Source organism: Lutra lutra, chromosome 4 (genome assembly GCF_902655055.1).
Source record: "Lutra lutra chromosome 4, mLutLut1.2, whole genome shotgun sequence".
In the NCBI taxonomy this organism is placed as follows: Eukaryota; Metazoa; Chordata; class Mammalia; order Carnivora; family Mustelidae; genus Lutra; species Lutra lutra.
This window is the reverse complement of record NC_062281.1, coordinates 78,126,654-78,148,504: the sequence shown is the minus strand read 5'-3', so window position 1 is coordinate 78,148,504 and position 21,851 is coordinate 78,126,654. Positions and strand designations below refer to the sequence as shown.

The following is a 21,851-nucleotide window of genomic DNA, read 5'->3' as shown; positions in this document are numbered from 1 at the left end:
TGAACTCACACACTGCTTTAATTGTCTCTCCATCCATTCCCTGCCTCTTTCTGACAACCACCCTATTTTTGCCTCCACTGCCGAAGCGAAAATGTTCTTTCTCAATGGATACTAATGGCCATTTTGTTCCAAATTAAATGAGTGTGACTGTGTGTGTGTGTGTGTTCTTGGTGTTCTACACCTGTCTACTATATTTGACACTGTTGATCTCTCATTTTAAGAGGAAGAGATTTCTAGAGGCTCCGTAATCAGACTCACTGAGTAAGTGAAGTGTTTAGCTATGTCATCCTGGGCAAACTACTTAGCCTCTCTTAGCCAAAAATACTTTAAGAAAGGAGATAAAAAATAGTTCTTATGTCATAGGATTATTTTAGGGACATGAGATAATGCACTTAGTCTTTAGAATAATGTGCTTATGGTACTTTGTTCCTGGTACATAGTAATCATTCAGTAAATACTTGGTATTACCAACATTGTTATTAAACATCACTCCAATCCTGACCACTATCACATGATACTGACCTAGTTCTTCACTGTTTTCTCTATTTTTTTTCCTATTTCTATCCCTAGCTCTATTTCTATCTTGGTTCTCCTTCCATGAACATATGGACTTAAATGCTTGATTCTTCCCTGCCCTCTTGAGCATCCCTCTAACTTCTGTTGTTAACTGTAACACTTCATCTTTAGCCCTGTCCTCCTCCTTGCCTTGAGCCCCCGTGTTCCATTAGATGATGCACCACCTGCCATTTCTAACAACCATCCGTGGTCTGTTTAGCTATTCCACACAAGTAAAGGTAAACACATGTATACAAACAGGTAATAGGTGCCAAGTGTTGCCAGGAGTATGGAGAACCAGAGAATAGAAAGATGATTCAGATAGGGCTTCCATTCCCCAGAAGTTATTCAGTTTTGTCATTTCAGTTCTTATTTTAGCTGTATTTTAGCTTATTGTAACTCCCTTTCTGCTTTCTCATCAGTTTCTTCTCTTCAGCTTCCCTCACACATCTTCACTCCACAGCTCACTGAGCTGTGCTTTCAGCACACCACACGCCCAACAGAATTCACCACCGCAGCTCCTCCACTACAGCCTGTTTCCTGTAAACCTACATGGAGAGCCTGGCTTTTCTATACCAAATTCACATTAATTAGCCTCTCTCCCAGCATGGGGCCCATTTTACATATTCTCAATCCCTATTAGATTGATGCATGGCACAGGACACATGGGCTGTGTGTCACAGAAATACTTGTAGATTAATTTAGATACAGAAAAAAGCATTTAGGATAATAACAGCTTAATGAAAGGAGAAAGATTTAATACTCATTCTTTGTATATTTATATAATTTCATATTTATGAAAACATTTCCTCATAGAAAATCTCACTTAATACATAAGTCTCTAGATCCTAACAGTTTTAGTTGCCCTACAGTTATATGAGAATGGTACAGTGTTCAGGAATATCAGAGAGACTGAAATGGAAAAGATAAAAGGGTCCTAAGAAATTGAGAATTACAGGTCAATACCTCTGATGAACATAGATACAGAAATCCTCAACAACATATAAGGAGACTGAATTCAACAATACATTGGAAGAATCATGCAGCATGATCAAGTGGGGATTTATTTCAAGGGTGCAAAAATGGTTCAACACCTACAAATCTGTTAATATGTGATGCCACTTTAACAAAATGAAGGATAAAAATTATATGATCATCTCAATAGATGCAGGAAAAGCACTTGACAAAATTCAACATCCATTTATGATAAAACTTTCAAAAAAGTGGGTATAGAGGGAATGTACTTCAACATAATAAAGGCCATATATGACAAACCCACAGCTAACATCATGCTCAGTGTTGAACAGTTAAAAAAATCAGGAAAAGGATGCCTACTCTCACCACTTTTATCCAACATAATATTGGAAGCTCTAGCAAGAGCAATTAGGCAAGAAAAAGAAATAAAAGGCATCCAAATTGGAAAGAAAGAAGAAAAATTGTCACTGCTTGCAGCTGATATATTATATACAGAAAGCCCTAGAGACTCCATCAAAAAACTATTAGAACTAATAAATGACTTAGGTAAAGCTGCAGGATACAAAGTCAATACATAAAAATCTGTTGCATCTTCTTACACTAATCACGAACTATCAGAAAGAAATTAAGAAAGCAATCCCATTTACAATTGCATTGAAAAGAATAAAATACATAGGAATAAATTTAACCAAGGAGGCAAAAGACCTGTATGTTGAAAGTTATTACACATTAATGAAAGAAATTGAAGAAGACACAAATAAATGGAAAGCTATTCCAGAGCCAAAGCAATCCTGAGAAAGAAAAACCAAGATGGAGGTATTGCACTTTCTGATTTCAAACTATATTACAAAGCAATCAGAACAGTCTGGTATTGGCATAAAAACAGACCCCTCAACAGAGCAAAATAGAGAGCCCAGAAATAAACCCACATATGTGTGGTCAATTAATTTATGAGAGAGGAGCCAAGAATATACAGTAGGGAAAGGAAAATCTCTTTAATAAATGGTGCTGGGAAAACTGGACAGCTACATGTAAAAGAACAACACGGGACTACTATCTAACACCGTACACAAAAATTAACTCAAAACAGATTTAAGACTTGAACATAAGACTTAAAACCATAGGGACACATGGGTGACTCAGTTGGTTAAGCATCTGCCTTCGGCTCAGGTCATGATCCCAGGGTCCTGAGATGGAGCCCTGCATTGGGAGCCTGCTTCTCTCTCTGTCTGCTGCTTCCCCTAATTGTTATCTCTGTCTCTCTGACAAGTAAATACATAACACCTTAAAAAAAAAGAAAAAAAGACTTGAAGCCATAAAACTCCTAGAAGAAAACATAGGAGGTAAGCTCCTTAACATAGATTTTCATTATTTTAAAAAATCTGACATTGAAAGCAAAAACAACAAAACAAGGATAAAAAAAGCAGGATAACATCAAATTAAAAAGCTTCTGCACAAAAAAGAAAACCAGCAACAAAATGAAAATGCAACAAAATGCAACTTGCTGAATGGGAGAAAATAATTGCAAATCATATATTTGACAAAGGGCTAATAATCTAAAATATATAAAGAACTCATACTACTTAATAGGTGAAAAAATCCAATTAAAAATGGGCAGATCTAGATACATACTTTTCCAAAGAAGTAATGTATGGCACCGATGGTAGCTATACTTGTGATGAACATAACATAAACTTGTCAAATCATTACCCATGGTACCTGAAACTGATGTACATTGTGTGTCAACTGAATGTGACCATTCAGATGGCCAACCAGTATATGAAAAAATTCTCAAACCATAATCATCAGGGAAATGCAAATCAAAACCAATGAAATGTCACCTCATATCTGTTAGAATAGATAATGTCAAAAAGGCAAGACATAACAAGTGTTGGTGAGGATATGGAGAAAAGGGAGTCCTTGTACATTCTCAGTGTTGGATTGGTGCAGGTACTGTGGAAAACACTATGGAAGTTCCTCAAAAAATTAAAAATAGAACTACCATATGATCCTGCTATTTCACTTCTGGGTATTCATCCAGAGAAAATGAAAGCACTAAATTTGAAAATATATGAAGACCCCCACATTTATTATAGCATTATTTACAATAGCCAAGATAGGGGAACAACCTAAGTGACCACCCATTGGATGGACCATCTATGGATGAATGGATAAAGAAATTTTGGCATAATTATAATATATATACCAAATATATACCAATAATTATATCAAATAATTATATATATCAAAATTATATAGATATTATACTGTATATGTTATATAATTACATGTGCTAGTGTATATATATTTTGGTATATATAATATGATCACATTCATATAATTATATAATTATTTGGTATAATAGGTATAGTATTACATCTATATATTATATATATTTTATATATATATATAAAATGAACTGTTATTCATCCATAGAAAAGAATGAAATCTTGCCATTTGTGACAACATGGATGGACCTCAAGGGCATTTTGGCAGGTTACATAAGGCAGACAGAGAAAGGCAAATACTGTATGATCTCTTTTTTTTATGTTCACATATTTTATGTTTATTTATTTATTATTATCAGCATTTCTTTTTTTTTATAAACATATAATATATTTTTATCCCCAGGGGTACAGGTCTGTGAATCGCCAGGTTTACACACTTCACAGCACTCACCATAGCACATACCCTCCCCAATGTATGATCTCTTTTATATGTGGAATCTAAAAACAAAAAACAAGAAAACCCCCAAGCTCATAGATACAGAGAACATATTGGTGGTTGAAAGAGGTGGGGATAGGGGATAGGAGAAATGGGGAACTTTATTTTTCTTAGTTTAATAAATTGAGTAAGAAAATTTTTAAAAAGACTCAGCATGTTCTGTTGCATGAATCATTTTAAACTGATGTAGGAATGTTAGAAATACAGATTATATATGAGGAAAAATCAGAGCTGATATCTAGAATTTGGGGAAAAGATTTAGAGTCCTACTATTCACTGTGTTGCTAACATCTCTCAAGAATCCATTCTGTGTTTCAAAAATGCCATATCTATCATCAATCTATCATCTATCTATCTATCTATCTATCTATCTATCTATCTATCTAAACACCCAGGTAGCTCAGTCCATTAAGCATCCCACTCTTGATTTTTGGCTCAGGTCATGATCTCAGGGCTATAAGATTGAGCCCCATGTCAGTCTCCATGCTGGGTGTGAAGCCTGCTTAAGATTCTCTCCCTCAGAAAGGGGAATCCTCCTACACTGTTGGTGGGAATGCAAGCTGCTGCAACCACTATGGAAAATAGCATGGAGGTTCCTTGAAAAGTTGAAAATAGGGCACCCTATGACCCAGCAATTGCTTTACTGGGTATTTACCCAAAAGATACAAATGTAGTGATCCAAAGGGGCATGTGCATCCTGATGTTTATAACAGCAATGTCCATAATAGTCAAACTATGAAAAGAACCTAGATGTCCATCAATAAATGATGGCTAAAGAAGATATGGTATAAATACACACACACACAGAGAGAGAGAGAGAGAGAGAGAGAGAGAGAGGAGAATATTATGCAGCCATCAAAAACCGAATTTGGCCATTTGCAATGACATGAATGGAACTAGAGGGTATTAGCTAAGCAAAATAAATCAATTGGAGAGTGACAATTATCATATGATCTCACTGATTTGAGGAATTTGAGAAACAGGACAGAGGATCATAGGGGAAGGGAGGAAAAAATGACTAGATGAAACCAGAGAGCGTGATAAAACTTAACAGATTCTTGGTCTCAAGGAAACAAACTTGTTTCCTGAAGTGGAGGGGGTGGGAGGGATGGGGTGGGTGGGTGATGGACATTGGGGAGGGTATGTGCTATGGTGAGTGCTGTGAATTGTATAAGGCAGATGATTCACAGACCTGTACCCCTGAAACAAATAATACATTATATGTTAATTTAAAAAAGGAGTAAAGGGGCAAAAAACCAAAACCCCAAATTCTCTTTCTCTCTCTCCCTCTGCCCCTCATCCGGCCTCTCCCCCGACCCAAAATGATGTATAGAACGATTTTGAAACAATGGTACCAATAAGAAACAGAAGAAGTCATATTGGTGTGCTATATTAGTTATTTCTTAAGTTATAGTGTTTTTAAAAACTGCATTTTTAAAAAATGAACTTTATTTAAACTCTGACAACTATTTTGTATTTCTTCCAATTGCTTCTTTGACATATGCACAGTTTGTTACATGTTAAAAAAAAAAGTGGAAAGGAGTTGTATTTTTTTTTTTAATCCAAGAAACAAAAGAAACTCCATTGTGCTTTAAATGAACTATTGATTTTGGGTTCATTTAACTTTAGCAGCAGTAAAGACTCAGCATGTCTTCCCTGCATCAGTCTGTTCATCCTTTTCCCAAACTAGCTAATGAAACTTGATCCATTAGCATTTCCTGTTTAAAGGGCTAATTTCTTAGCTGAAACACATGAGCCTTTTCTAAAACATTTTCTCCTCCAAAATAATATAATGTAATACATGATACCTAGAGCAAATCTGATCCAGTAATTTTTTTTTCCAGTTCTGACAAATTCATCTAGCTGCCCCTTTCCCAGTTTGATTATTTGCTCATTTAGAGGAAAATCATTCAAATAAGAAAATGAAAAGACAGTGACACCTCAATGTTCAGGTTTAACTAGGGATCAAAACCTACTGGGGAGCAAGAAGCAGTCCAGGCATGCTGAGCATTGCTTTTGGAAAGTCATTCTTGGTGCCAAGAGGTTCATTTACTATTCTTGTGACATCAAGGAAAGCCACAGCGGAATCAAACCACTGAATTGATGCTTCTCTGGTTTGGGTTTGAAAGGAGGACCGAGGAGGGGTTGACCTTCAATATTTTGGGATTGTCGGTTCATCTGTCAAAATATTCTGAAGCTGGCCCAGGGAAGAGCACAAAGAATGATTATAGAGGAACTTCTTTTTAAAATGAAGCTATTAATACTTAGGTTTGCCAGGCTGGATAGAGTCCTAGGGACACTTGAGGGTTATATATTTTTTTAATTTAGTAGCACAAAAAGAGTGCTTTTCCTTGCAGTTGGCACTTATACTCTGAGCCAATTAATTTTGTGACTTTGCCTCTTCTTTTCAAAAGATTACTGGAATGTTTTCAAACGAAAAGGGTTTTTTGGGTTTTTTTTTTTTTTTTTTTTTTTAAGCTATTCGTCTATAAATCATCATGCTTTGGGGGCTGAGCTGGATTGCTGGTGGGATCAGAGCAGTCTCCTCTTGGAGACCAGCACTGTCAAGCTGAGCCTGTTCACATGCACAGTTTCCACACTTTCCTCCAATTTGCTCACCATCTGCCCTGTTTGTGGGGAAAGGCACCAAGAGCTGTTGATCACCATTGCTTGGTTGTCCTTAATGATCTTTAGTTAATGGCCTGGTGGGCATGCCCGCGGGTGATAAGAAGGCTGACTCAGCTGACAGTGACCTTTCACAGGTTCTGGCTCTGGACTTTCTTCAGGGGAGACCCATGATAATGGGAGGGGAGGTTTGGGGCCACAACCATGGCCAAAGAAACGTTTGAAGCTGGGTTTTGGTAAGCCTGAAGGAAGGATGGTTCACTTCCAAAAGAAATAACTCTCAAAGAATCTAAGAAAGTACCATCATAATAGAAATGCATTGGCTTTAAAATATTTGTATTTATCAGATTTTAAGTAGTGAGAAAATAAGTGTCTTTCTGAACACTTACAGACAACCTACAATAAACGTTGGATGATAACAGCTGAGCTAAGTTTGAAAAAAACAAGCCAGCTTTCTGTAATGCTTTAGTTTTTACCTTTTTTTATGCTCAAGGGGAAAATGTGGGCTTCAGAGACAGAAAGACCCTTTTATTGATGAGACATCTGACTTGCAGAGAAGGGGAGTCACTTCCAAACCTCAGTCTCAATCACGGGGTTTGTGAACTGGAGCAAGTTACACAAGTTTTCTCAGTCAGTCAGTCTGTCTGTAAAATGGAACATATAATACCTATTGTCAGAGTGATCACCACATAATTCAGCATCCAAACCAGGACATTTCTGAGAGAAAGGCTCTGTTAGTGCACGAGAACGATGAACGTCAATTGGGACCATTCCAAGGCAAAGCAGAAATGGGGTTACCCACTGGGTTTTCACTAGGAAGGTATGGATATGGTATTTTATTTTATTTTATTATTTTTTTTAAAGATTTTATTTATTTATTTGACAGAGAGAGATCACAAATAGATGGAGAGGCAGGCAGAGAGAGAGAGAGGGAAGCAGGCTCCCTGCTGAGCAGAGAGCCCGATGTGGGCCTCAATTCCAGGACCCTGAGATCATGACCTGAACCAAAGGCAGCGGCCTCACCCACTGAGCCACCCAGGCGCCCCTGGATATGGTATTTAAAAAAAAAAAAAGAATATTTATTTATCTGACAGAGAGAGAGAGAGCGCGCGCACAGGCCAGCAGACAGAGGGAGAGGAAGAAGCAGGCTCTCCGCTGAGCAGGGAGCCCGATATGGGGCTTGATCCCAGGTTCCCGGGATCATGACCTGAGCTGAAGGCAGATGCTTAACCAACTAAGCCACTCAGGCACCCCTGAATATGGTATTTGTCACAAAGCAGGCACTTAACACACACTAATTTCTTTGTTTTCTCCCTTCAACTTGTTTTTCCCTCCTGCTTCCTTCATACCATGTAGCTGATATCATGAGGGGAGGGCAAACACAGGGAATGATTTAGGATTAGGAAAGGCTATTATTCTCAATCCTACAGCTAGAATGGCCTTCTGAAAATATCAGTCAGATTGTGTCACTCCTTTGCTTACTAAAAACTCCATTGTTGATGGTGCCAGGCAAGCTATTCTCTCAGCACTTAGGACTCTGCCCTTCTACCTTATCTGCTGGCCTGTGCCTTCCCTAGGCCTGTGCATGGCCAACTCCTTCACCTTTGTTCAGGTTTCTGGTCCAAGGGACCTTCTCCGTGAGGCTTACCTGGAGACTGACTGATTTCCTTCCTTCCTTCCTCCCTCCCTCCCTCACTCCCTCTCTCCCTTCCTTCCTTCTTTCATTTATTTATTTGAGAGAGAGATAGAGAGAACACTAGTGGGGTGGGAGAGGGAGGGGGAGGACAAGCAGGATCCCCACTGAGCAGGGAGCTCAACAGAGCTCGATCCCAGGATCCTGAGATCATGACCTGAGCCGAAGTCAGAGGCTTAAGTGACTGAGCCACATAAGCGCCCCATCCTGGAGACCTTCTATAAAATATGAAGAAATTCCACTCCCTTCCCACCCTGGCACTTCTCTCTACAGCTCAAAAGTATTTCCTTTTCAGCAATAAGATAAATATTTTCAACCAAGAGACACGTAAAGATTCAGTCCTAAACCGCCAATGTACATGGTCTTGGGCCACAAACCTTCAGTGCAGACTGAAGTGTCTGCACGTGTTTAACACTGAATCTCATTTACCATCTGTTTCTGAGATCAGATTTCTTTGGGCAGTTTGTATCAACATGAGCACACCATGATGAGTGCTGAGAAAGCTTAATTCTCGGTGACCTGAGGGAAAGCACTAAAACAGTCCATTAATTAAATCAAATTAAAGCTTAAGCCAAAGGGTTTGTCTTGGGGAAGTTCAGCTGCACGGCCTGGAGAACTCTATCAGTGCCAGAGCCAATGCTCCTACTGGGGAGGTGGTACAGGCAGCCCTCCATGCTTACCAGCACTGCAGGAGCCTCGTGTAGAGAGGAGCTGCCTCCCATGGGGAAGAGTGTAGACAGCCCTGGCAGGGCAAAGTCCTTCAGTGTTCCCTAGGAACATCTGAACATAATGACTAACAACACGGCACCAGGAAGTTCCCCTAAATGTAGATAATTACATTCATTTTTCTGATTAGGAAAGTCTTCAGAAAAAAAAAAAAGAAAAACCCATAAAATTTACATTCCCTAAAAATACTGTGTACACGTTGACAGAGATGGAGACACAAATGTAAAATTCATCACCTTCTAAACTTTTTTCCTTAGACTTCGTGATTATTTGTTAGTGACACCCAAGTTTGGGAGATCTGAGATGTTTTAAGAGTTTGTCTCTCAGGATGGAGAAAAGGGCACTGAGAGATCAGGCGCCAGGACCATGTGCTGGTTGGAGAGAGCTGGGGGACCGGCTGCTCCAGACACCATTTGATGCCAATGTCTCTAAATATTTGAAGGGCTTGGGTCTACAGTCTTCCAGTGAGGACCCTACTTAAGATTTAAGGTCCCACGAGTTTCACTGAAGTATTCATGTATTTACACTCAACGCAATAACATGGAGTGTATGTGTGTGTGTGTGTCCATCTACACACATGAGCACAGAAGCATGTTTCTCTCAGATATGTTCCAAAAGTCACCACCCAGTGAAAATTTGACAATGTACCCCGGGAGGAGAATGGAAGCCTGCAACTTTGGGGATATAGCTGGAAGAATTATATTTTTATATGACTCTATTTTTTATTTAATAGATGAGGAATTTTGGGTGGCAGCACATTTGAGAATCCCTGGATGGTTTGGATCAAAAGACAATAATACCACTGAGCCATACTGCAGAAGGAAGATGAGGCAGCATTTCAAGTGAGCTCATTTTGGAGGAGAATCTAGCCCCAGTTTGGTTGGGAGGGCTTGACTCCCCTTCTGCAGTCACTTCCTGGGACTGTTGGTCCTCTCTGGACACTCCAGAGTCAGAGTCTGGGAGGCCAAATTCATTCGTTCACTCCTACACATACAGATCTAGGAGAAAAAGCCAAAGGGCCAGAAACAAGTGGACCCTGAAAGAAACTGGGGAATGAGAACAAAGTTGGGAGCAAAGGTCCTGGGAAGGTGTCCTTGGTTTAGGGCACAGTTCTGGGTACAGAGCTGCCACAGCCCATTCTAGATGACTCATACTTGAGTGGTTTGGGGGGCATCCAAGAGAGATCATTACACAACATTTTTTGATAGATGGTGGATTAGTAAGCATTCATTTATTCAGCATTCTTCAGTAAACATTTACATGTACTAAGAGCTGGGGGTTCAGAACTAAAAAAGATGTGAGCCCTGCACTTCCAGCATGTGAGATTTAGGAGGGGAGACCAAGATGCCCATTATGCAGGTATGTGCGCTCTGGGGGTGGTGGTGGTGCGTTTGGTGTGTTTGGCTTGAGGCAGACCATGGCTTGGACTACAGACAAATCTGTGAAAGCTGCCAACTGCTCCATAGACCGTCGATGATCTCAGGTGACTTTCATAGCAGAATCCCCAAATATTCTTTAATGATTTATTCAAAATCATCCTAAATTGAGAAGATTGCTTCCCTTCAGGCTATTTCTCTGGCAGTAGCTGTTTTAATGTAGGAGGAAAATGTCCTGGTTCCACTATTTTATTGACATTCTAATACTAGAATGTGGTACTGTGGTATAAGGCAGCAGCCTGTTACTTTCCATATTTACTTCCAGGGCTGACTTTGCTTGGTCATCAGTACTTTTCAGTTCAATATGACATCTTAGATGGGATTAGTGGTGGTCCTTTCCTTCTGAACCATATACTGGCCCTCCATGACCCTATGGACTCCATTCAGTTCTGCAAATAACCTTCTGGTGTCTAAATATTTAAAACATTCCATTCCAGTAGCTTTGTGAAAAGGCTTCCTCCTCACCATATACCTTGAGTATATGGTACCTTGGGTAATCAAGAAATGGGCTACCAAGGGAACGAAAAACTTCTAGGCACGATAAAATATTAAGAAGGTGATCTTTCAAATGTAATTCAAATATAATAAAAGTTACAGGACTGTACTAAATATAATATATTTTATAAATAGTTAAATGGATTTAATTTCTTTACATGTTCATTCAAAAATCAGACAGGTATAGGTATGAGACGATCTTTCTGGATACCCTCCAGGTTATTCCTTCTGCATTGTTTTTATCATCACGTCATGGATTTGAGTCTTCACAATCAATGACTCTGAGGGCTGCAAAAATATAACATTTTTCACCCTTCATAGCTAATTAGAATCATACCCTTCCTAGAGAAACTTCTTGGGATGATAAAAATATTCTCTGTCTAGATGGTAGTGGTAGTTATAGGACTTGTAAACAAAGTTTACACAGTTCCCAAAACTCATCAAACCTTAAACGAGTGAATTTTGCCACATGTAAATCCTATTTCTAAAAACCTGATGTAAAAATAATCCAAGCCCCTATGATGGAAATCTTAATTGTTGTAACTCAAAATAAGCTCAGTCACTTCCAATATAACGCTTAGTTTCTTTTGGTAAAAAATTGGTCAATTTAGAATTCTCATTCTGCTTGCATCCTTACTCCATGTCACCCTCAGTTCCCGGATGTCACCCTCAGATGTGAAGAGGTCCCTTGGTATGGCTATCCCTGAGGCATCTCATTCTACTCCCTCTTTAGGTATCACCTCCTTGCTTGTCTACCAAAGGAAACACATGTCCTACCATGGCTTTGTTTTTCCTCTTCTAAACTCGAAAAATCACATTTGAGGAATTTATTTCAGCCCACTTCCCAGCCATGTGACATTTTTAATATACCCTTGTGGCTAAGAAATTATATATCTATATATCTATATCTATCTATCTATCTATCTATCTACCCCTATGAAGAGCAAATATATATATATTTTTAACCCTATGCTTTCTGTACTAAGCAGAGACAAAAGAATCTAAGATTTCTTATAAGGAAATCTTAAGGATACTATTTACAGAGATGTTAATGCTTGGAGTTGATGCTGATAAATCATCATTTACAAACACTTAGGAGATTCTGGCCTAAAATGCTGTCTGAGAGGGAAAAAAACAAACTGCAGGTGAAAACTGGATTTTTGTGTCACTAATGAGGTGATGTTAAATCTTACTATGTAGCCCACAAGTCTGTCGGCCCAAAGAATGCTGAGCTTTGACAGTGATACGCATGCCATGCCTTCCTTGAAAGAGGGGAAAAGTTTTGAAATGACTGTAAGTGTGGGTAAATATAAGAATGAGAGAGTTGAAGGTGATGACATTGAGAACACAAGTGAAACAAATGCCACCCCCATGGTGAAAATATATAGTTTAGCTAGGAACTGAATTGGATGACAGTTGTGGCAAACAGGCAGACAAGCAATGTTATTATTGGGTGCTTATGGCAGACTTTATCTGAGTGAGTAAGACTCACAGCAGCTGAGGCTCCTGAATAATAACCTGAAAGAAAAATTTAGCACCAACTCTGGTAAAAAGAACATTAGAAAATTGGAGGCAAAAATGTCCAATATTTATGGATAACCTAAAGCAACAAGTTAACTCTTTGAATACTTTCAGCTAAATCATGGTGAGAGATGTATATTAATAACTATTTAAAATCTGGTGCTTTAAGAATAGTTACTTGCAGCCAGAATGATTGATTAGTAATATTTGTCTTTGAATATGTTCAAGTAAAATGATCTCTTCCATTCTGTATAACATCCAGGTCTAGAAACCCAGCCTTGAATTTTTCAAGTATTTGAGACAATTATAAATTTTCTTCTAACTCACATTTTTAACTTACTACTGCTCTCACTTAGGATTTCACCTCCCTGAGTGTGTGTGTGGGGGGGTCCCTCTCTTAGAATAGAGATAATCTGTTAGCCTTCCACATTTTTACAACAATGACAGTCTTTTAGCTAGAACATATGGTCCTGCCTTTGAATCAACAACCCTGAGACCTGACTTTCATGCCCAAGGAGAGAGACTGAACAAAGAATTCTCTGAGATCTTCACTTGCTAAGACTTGTTTAAAACACATAATATTTTAGAGTGCATCCAAGCAACATGCTAACCAGGTATTCTTTAAATTCTCCCTTTCTTTACATTAAAGGAAGAATTTTGTATTGATCTATTGTTATGAATTCAGCATTAAAAAAAACTACATGCTTTTGTTGAAAAACTATAGCAAATACTTAGTGAATTATGTAACACTGTACAATTAAAGTTGAGTCAGTGTTAAAGATTTCAGCAAAATGTCTGTTTCTCTGGGTGGGATTATATGTTTTCTTTCAATTTCCAACTCAAACTATGTATCTCTCTTTGATGTGTTTTGAGGATAGAATTTAGTGCTCAACTGTGATATCCACTTTGTTCCAAATATGTAGTACATTTAATTCTCTTGGAATTTTGGATCTCAAGTTTTTTTTTTGTTTGTTTTGTTTTTGTTTTTGTTTTTGTTTTTTGGTGCTTGTGTACTAAATTTATAGCAGCTTCTGGGAATACAATGTTAAGAAATATTTAAGTTGTGTGTAAGTAGCAGGCAAGGTGCAAGTTAAAAGCAGGCAAGACAATGGGTATGTTGGTTATACAATGTGTACAGTCTGTTGTGATAGAGGGAGCACTGAGTGTTGTTCTTTGTGACCTAAGTATATGATCTCTGTCCTAAATAATTTTTGATATGTCTTTTTTTAGACCTTTAACAATTTTTTTTTTTACTTTGGATATGTTTTAATCATTTAAATGTCTTCATTTTTTTTTAAGTTGTAAACAAGTTCACTCTTCCTTTGAAACAATGGAAAAATTCTCAGGAAACAGAAGCAAGGCTTCCCTATTAAGACTTCTGATCATGTTTGTCCACATACTTGTTTTCATGAAGAATTCTAGCATAAGTTTTGGCTTAATTCAGTTCCGGCAGTTATCCAGGTTGTAAGACTAGATATTCTTTATAGGAAGTTTAAAAGATTTCCTTGGTTGTCCTAAATTTATGAGAAGTGTTCTAATTTTCTGCTTAAACTCAGCTGGGTTTCACTCTAGGGTATTTTAGAATATGTAAGACTGCTCAAAGAAACTGATTTATCTTCTCTGCTTACACCATTTCCCAGTATACCACATTTGTCTTTTTAAAGGTCAGGCACGATGGAAACAGGCAATGTTTCTCACTTACCTTGTTTTCTTACTTGTTGGATTTTCATGTCTGAGTTCTTTGGAAAATGTTAATGTGAATTTCTATAAATGCAACTGTTCAATTGCACAGAGTACGAGTTATAAAGTGTTCTAGGACTTGGAATAAAAAGTACTCATTGTGTCCAAGATATTATTCATATTAGTTGTATCAGCAAGAGCAATCTCTTTTCTAATTAGCAACCTCTACCAGTGTCTCAGAAATTGCCTTAATTCTAAGGTCAAATATGGTGGATTATAATTTGCTGGTACCTCCCTGGTCTCTTTTCAAAAAAATTAAATTTGTATCTCTCTAATATCTTTGTATTTTTTCTTTCTCTCAAGAGTGCTATTACAAATCTCCATTATTGGAGTGGTGATCTCTGTGAAGTAGCAGCATAAATGACCAGCTGTGATTAGACCTGCCAAACTTTGGGGGGAAAGTTGCCACTTTCATTTAATTAAGAGAGGGAGGGTATTTTTTTTAAGTTTAATTTTTCAAAATAACTATGAAAGTTTAGTGGTTAATAAAGTGCATAATTGCTAACAATAACTATTTTGAAACCTTAGTTTGGGGAATAGCTGAGTCTTATGAAAGGTGAACATGGGACAGCTGAGAATCTGTTTGAGTGGGGTCTGCGTGATGAAAAGAGCTGGGACCAACCACCACAGAGAAACTAATGTCAGCTCGATTAGGCAACATTCTGATTGTTTTTCGGGATATCTAATACATTCAGAGAGAAAATAAAAATGAGAAAGATAATATTGTATTTCTGACATTTCAGTGGTGGTTTATGAGATCTACATGTACACGGGCAGGAAGCCAGGTGCAGAGACGGAGTCTAACGTGGTTATCAACCTCATTGGCACCAGAGGAGATTCAGGGAACCGAAGGCTTCATCAATCCCAAAATAACACAGTCAAGTTTCGGCGTGGACAGGTAATAGAAAGATCTTTATCGATTCTTACCTACCATCCGTCCTCTAATTTCTATAACTAAAAAGACACACAGAAAATTCCAGAGCTGCTCATTTGATACCAATTAGGAAGTATGGGGAGGTGTGGGGACTTCTTGGTGTGCGTCTGGGGCTGAGAGGAGGTGGGCTTAACCAGGGACAGTACAACCATGAGTAACTCCTAATTTTTTCTATTAAAAAAACCAAAAAACAAAAACAAAACAACCAAGATTATACTTCCAGCTAGGGCAGTCTAGCTCGTAACAAAGTGACTATCTTGCTGACAGCTAGAAACATTAGATAAATACCTTTTTAAAATTGGTTTTAAAGGCATTGGACGGCTGCCAAGGGTCAGTTAGGCTGCAGTCAGGGTGTGAGGGTCCAACACCGGGGAGAGAATGAAGTGTGGAGGAGAAGCTGGTATTCGGCATCGCTTTCTACCATTTGTAAGCAGAAGCTTCGAAGCAGGAAGCCAATCAGAGTGGCCAGGGGGAGCCCCAGATGCCACACGGAGATTTGGAAGGTCTCAGAGGGCTGGGATTCAGTCTGCACCCAGCAGTAAAGAGGCCTTCACAAACTTCCACTTGCCAAGTGGGACCTTTATGTGAGTTCTCACAAAGCAGAGCCTGGGACAGGTCCTGTGAGTGGTTGATGGGGAGGGGGGTGATCTTAAGAAGCACAGAGAAGGCATAAATATAGAGGAAAGAAGGAAAGAGGAGGAGCCAAGGTACATATGCATTCTTGAGGTCGCCTCTGTTGACAGCAAGGACCTCCAGGACCTCCTCTGACAGGGGGCACCAATGACAGTGGTGACTAAAGCAGTTGAGCAGGAAGGAGCACAGTCTTGGGGCGGTGCACATACAGTCTGCCCTGAGGCTCCCTCCATCCGCAGGCCCAGTGGGCAGCAGACACCAGACGGCCAACACAACACCTCTACATGGAAAACAACAAAATATTATCGGGAAATTTTTAAAAGTCATAAATCAGTAGAGCTACACTATGTTCCTGGATTGGAAGAGTCAATATAAATTCTCATTTTCTCCTAATCTGCAGTTTCAGTGCAATAGCATTCAAAATCCCGTATTTTTAAATGGAAATTAGCAACCTAATTCTAAGATTTATGTGGAAGGGAAACAAGTCAAAATACACCCCAAATAATCAGGAAGATTATTAAGAGAAAAACAAAGCTAGAGGGCTCACACTACCAGATATTGAGATTTATTGTAAAGTTAAAGTAATTAAGACGTCATTAATTGGTACAAGGCAAGACAAATAGAACAAAGAAACAGAATAGAGCCAGAAAAAGATCCATGTCTTGATGTCCAGCATCAGAGAAAGGCAGCAACTTGGACATCAATTGTGATATCCAAGAAATTATGAGCCCTATTTTACAGTAAACCCCAAAATCAATTTCATACAAATTGAGGTCTCAGTCGGAAGGGTAAAACAAACAAGTACTTAGAAGGGACTGTAAGAGGAAAACCTTTGTGATCTTGGGGGTGGGTTAGGATTTAAAAAAAATTTTTTTAATGGTGGTAAAATACACATAATATGAACATTACCACTTTAACAATTTTTAAGTGTACAGTTCAGTGACATTGAGCACATTCATTCCCATTGTTGTACAACCAACACTACCATTCAGCTCCAGAACTGTTTGTCTTCCTGAGCTGAAGCTATACCCATTAAACAATATATCCCATTCTCAACCCAGCCCCAGGCAACCACCATTCTACTTTCTGTCTCTGTAACTGGCTCATTTATGAAACTCACCTAAGTGAAATCATAAGTATTTGTATTTCACTCAGCACAGTATCTTCAAAGTTCATCTGTGTTGTAGCATGTATCAGAATTCCCTTTTTTTTAAAGGGTGAATAATATTCCATCATGTGTATAGATAAGATTTCATTTATCCATTCATTAGTATGTGTGCTATTGGATTGCTTCCCCATTTTGGTTATAGCAGCATTATGGATAATTTTTATACATGTGTGTATACATATAGACTAAGATTTTAAAGACGAAACAAAGAAAGCACTAAGAATAAAGAAAAAAAAAGATAAATTTACACCCTTTTAATAAAGACTTCCCTTCCTCAAGGTACCACTTATTTGTGGAGCATAACAAATAGCATGGAGGACATGGGGAGTTAGGAGAAGGCAGTTGGGGGAAATTAAGGGAAGGTGAACAATGAGAGACTATGGACTCTGAAAAACAGTCTGAAGGGTTTGAAGAGGTGGGGGGGTGGGAGGTTGGGGGAACCAGGTGGTGGGTATTAGAGAGGGCACGGACTGCATGGAGCACTGGGTGTGGTACAAAAACAATGAATACTGTTATGCTGAAAATAAATTTAAAAAAAAAGAAAAGAAATTTTTAAAAAAAGAAAGAAAAGAGAGTAAAAAGGCAAATCATAAAGTGGAAGAAGACATTTAAAAGTATATCCTGGCAAAGGACTTGTTTCCAAACTATATAGAGAACACTAACAGACCAACAAGAAAACAGTTAGCCCAATTTAAAACATGGCATGACAGTTGACTATGTCCTTTCTAAAAAGAGAGTATCCAAATAGCCAATAAGCATGAAAGGTGTACCCAACTAAGTTAGTAATCAGGAAAATACCATGAAAGCCATCATCAAGGGTCTGTGCATAATCAGATGACTTAAACTTGAAGAGAATGACAATCCCAAATGTGGAGTATCTGTGGAGCACCTTCACCTCTCACACACTGAGCATGCACAATTTGCGGTGGTATAAGCACTTTAGAAAAGTAGACTTTCTACTAAAGCTCTATAGCCCAGTAGTTCCCCATCAGAAACGTACATGAATATACACAAAAAGGCATGTCAAGAATGTTCCAAGCAGTGTTATTTGTAATACCCCTAATCCAGAAATAATTGTTGTTCATAAGTAGTAGAATGGATAAATAATATGGAATAATATTCACTAATGAAAATGAACAAAACGTTGTTACATAAAGCAACAGGCTAAATTCCACAAAGTTTGAGTAAAACAAGCCAGGCAGAAAGAACATACTGTATGATTCTATTTAGGGCCCTAGACTTGGCAAAACTAATTAAAAGTCAGGATATTGGTTACCACTGGGGGAGATTATGACTGTAATGGGCCATGGAGGGGTCTTGGGGTGCTGTTCATGTTGTATCATTTGCATGGATGTTTGCATTGAGTGTGTTGTGTATTTTAATTTGTAGACTACATATCCAGTTAATAGTTTAAGACTTCATTTGTATATGCATGCACATGTAGCTACTGCAATGCATTGTTGATATAGAAACAAAACTTACTGAGAGGCAGACACCAATGGTGTACATGATACGTTTTGGAGGCAGACTGCTGGGGGATGATTCCAGACTTGGTCCCTCTCTAGACGTTGATCTTGGGTGACTAATCGAACTCTGTATGTCTTTGTCTCTCCAACTGTAAAATAAGACAATGAGCAGTAGTCACTTCATGGGTTGTTCTGAGGATTAAATATATGAAAAACACTTAGAAAAGTTTGTGTATAGTGAGGGCGATATCAAGTATTATTATCACTACTAATGGCAGACTTAAATGGTATGATTACATTTTTAAAATCTTTTTCAGATTTATTTAGACTGTATGATTAAGGAAGGCAAAAATTATATAACTTGCTTGTATTTGTCTCACAAGGCATAGTGTAGGACTGCATAGTAAGTGGAAATTTTTTATAGTATACTACAAATAATATAGCGATATATAGCAATATACTGATGAACTGATATAGTACTATAATGTTATTTTTTTCCTAGAGAAAGGAAATATCCTAATGATCATTCAGTTTATTTTTGTTATCACATAGGTTGATATTTTTTCCATTGAGGCAGTGTCTCTGGGAAAACTGAAGAAAGTTCTGATTAGTCATGATGGGACAGGTCCAGGTAAGATGTGCTTTCTTGGTAGGAAATCTGTTTTGAAAATTTATTAAAAGTAGCATAAAAGGCAAGTGAAAGATAAAGACAAATATGCAGGTCATGTAAAGTTGAGATGAGAAAATAATTTTCTTTTTTAAAAGGTTTTATATTTGTTTGTTTGTTTATTTATCTATTTTAGGCAGAGACAATAGGAGGAGGGGGAGGGGGAGAAGGGGAGAGAGAATCTCAAGCAGACTCCCCTCTGAATGCAGAGCCCAGCACAGGGCTCCATCTCAAGACCCTGAAATCATGGCCTGAACTGAAATTAACAGTCAGACACTTAACTGACTAAGCCATTGAAAATAATTTTATTTTAAGAAATTATATAGTTAGGGGCTGCTGTCTGGCTCAGTGGGTTAAAGCCTCTGCCTTCGGCTCGGGTCATGATCCCAGGGTCCTGGAATCGAGCCCCGCATCGGGCTCTCTTCTCAACAGGAGCCTGCTTCCCCCTTGCTGTCTTGCTGCCTGCCTCTCTGCCTACTTGTGATCTCTGTCTGTCAAATTAATAAATAAAATCTTTAAAAAAAAGAAATTATATAGTTAGATGAAGTTTTGTCAGCTTAGGTTTATTATATGACTTAAAAAGTTCACTGCTATGTTACTATGAATGAAATTTCCCAAGAAGACAAAAACTTTATTTTGTGTGTGTGTGTGTGTGTGTGTTTGTCTGTGTGTGTGTGTGTGTGCCCACATACAAAATTTCCAGAACTACTAGACAGTGTTCAAAATTGCATCTGTCATGTTTCCTGAAGATGTGTTTCTCCTCTGTCCCCTACCATACACTCTTCAGGAAAGCAGCTACTTGAGTATAATTTTTGAGTCCTCCTTTTCCTTCCTGCCTTCCTCCACCTCCACGTCTATTAACCAAGCCCTGTCAATTCTGCCTCATTAATACCTTCTTTGCTCCCTCCTGTAGAGCCGTTCACTTCAAACTTATGTGTTTGTCTCTAGAACCTGTATTCTTTACTGCTAGAATGTAGTTCCACATCACAACTTATATCATAGTGCTGAAACTATTTATTACATTTATTTCTATGCTCCTTTTTATCTTCTGCTTAATTTTGAGTTTTTGAAGTCTGGTATTATATTTTATTCATCTTTACTCTCTTTCCTAGTATAGCATTGAATAGTATGGAAGTTTAATTAATGACCATTTATTGAATGAATGGATTTAAGTCAGTGAAACAATTTTGGGTAAAATCCTTGAAAAAGAATGAGGAGAGCTTAAAATGGCCTTTGGAAGAAAGAAGCATTTATTCTGGATGTGAACCAAAGAGAAAGGAAGAAGAAAAGGGAAGGTAGCAGTGTATGGAAAGAACGGACATGTGTAAAATGAGTTGAGGATCCTATAGGGGAAATTATTAGAAAGAGACAGAAATGAGAAATTGAATAGAAAGACACAGTATGCTGCCTTCTCTATACGGTGTTGCTGCAGAGGGGTATGACTTTTGCACTATTTTCATGATGGATGGAAACTGGCATCGTCCTGACTTTATGCCAAGTCTCTGCTGCAAACAGCGTGGAGATTTGCAGAACAGCTGGGGAGAGGCGAGACTGGAGAGTGGGGCGTGGGTCAGAACAGAGCAGTTAGCAGAAATCCCTGGCTTCACCAGGCTGTCGTTTCAGAAAATTATTTTGAGACTCCTCTTGGAGATGAGTGAAGGAAGCCCCGAATTACTGAAAGGGCCAATGTGGAGGGACTGTAGAAACAAGAGTCACAGCACATCAATCATGGGGGACGGTTTCTGGTGAAAGGAGGCTGAGTCAGGGAATTACACGAAGGGGCAAACCACATATATGAAGACTGCTCTGCCATTACCAAGGCTGGTTGATACAAAGAATAAAAAATGACAGAAGGAAAAAGGAAACAAACATTGAGATTTTAAATATGCTGAAGGAGCTAAATGACTCACATGGAAAATGTTTTGGGCTGGAGACACAACACACTTCTTCTAAATATCAGTTTTTTCCGATGAAGCATTGATGAACAAAACCAGTGCAGGTATGGGAATGACTTCAGCTGCATCCTCAAGGCTTATTTTCCCATCTCATTTGTAAAAAGAGAAACTTACTTACTTACTTACTTACTTACTTATTCGTTTAACTTGAATGCAGTTGTATCTGTAGATATTTTCTCTCAAATACAATAATAGAAAGCTTCAGGAAAGCCCTACCTTTTTAGCAAAGTTTGTAAAATTTCAGAGTATTCAGGAATTATCTGAGTGTCTTTAAACAAATGAAATAGACTCCTGGGCCCACCCCAGAGATTCTGATCCTAGTAGGTATTGACTTATCAGAAATAAACTTTTAAAAATATGTGTTTTTATAATATAAATATATACTATATAAAATAAATATTTTGTTACATATTTCATATTTTATTTTAATATATTTATTATATATTATATATATAAAACATGGATATATAAGCAGTTTAGGGGATTCTGATTCACATGGTCCTCAAAGCAGTCAACAGCAAACACTGCTTTCTATCAG

At 38.2% G+C, this 21,851-nt stretch overlaps 1 protein-coding gene across 1 annotated transcript in view; it reads left to right on the top strand.

Annotated features, from left to right (window-relative positions):
- LOC125098892 (lipoxygenase homology domain-containing protein 1-like) overlaps positions 1 to 21,851 on the top strand; it is a 182,976-nt gene that overhangs the window by 148,901 nt on the left and 12,224 nt on the right. Inside the window, exons 11-12 of the mRNA XM_047728119.1 lie at positions 15,234 to 15,388; positions 19,244 to 19,322. Of these exons, the coding sequence (XP_047584075.1) occupies positions 15,234 to 15,388; positions 19,244 to 19,322 (234 nt within the window). The remainder of the gene's footprint in view (positions 1 to 15,233; positions 15,389 to 19,243; positions 19,323 to 21,851) is intronic.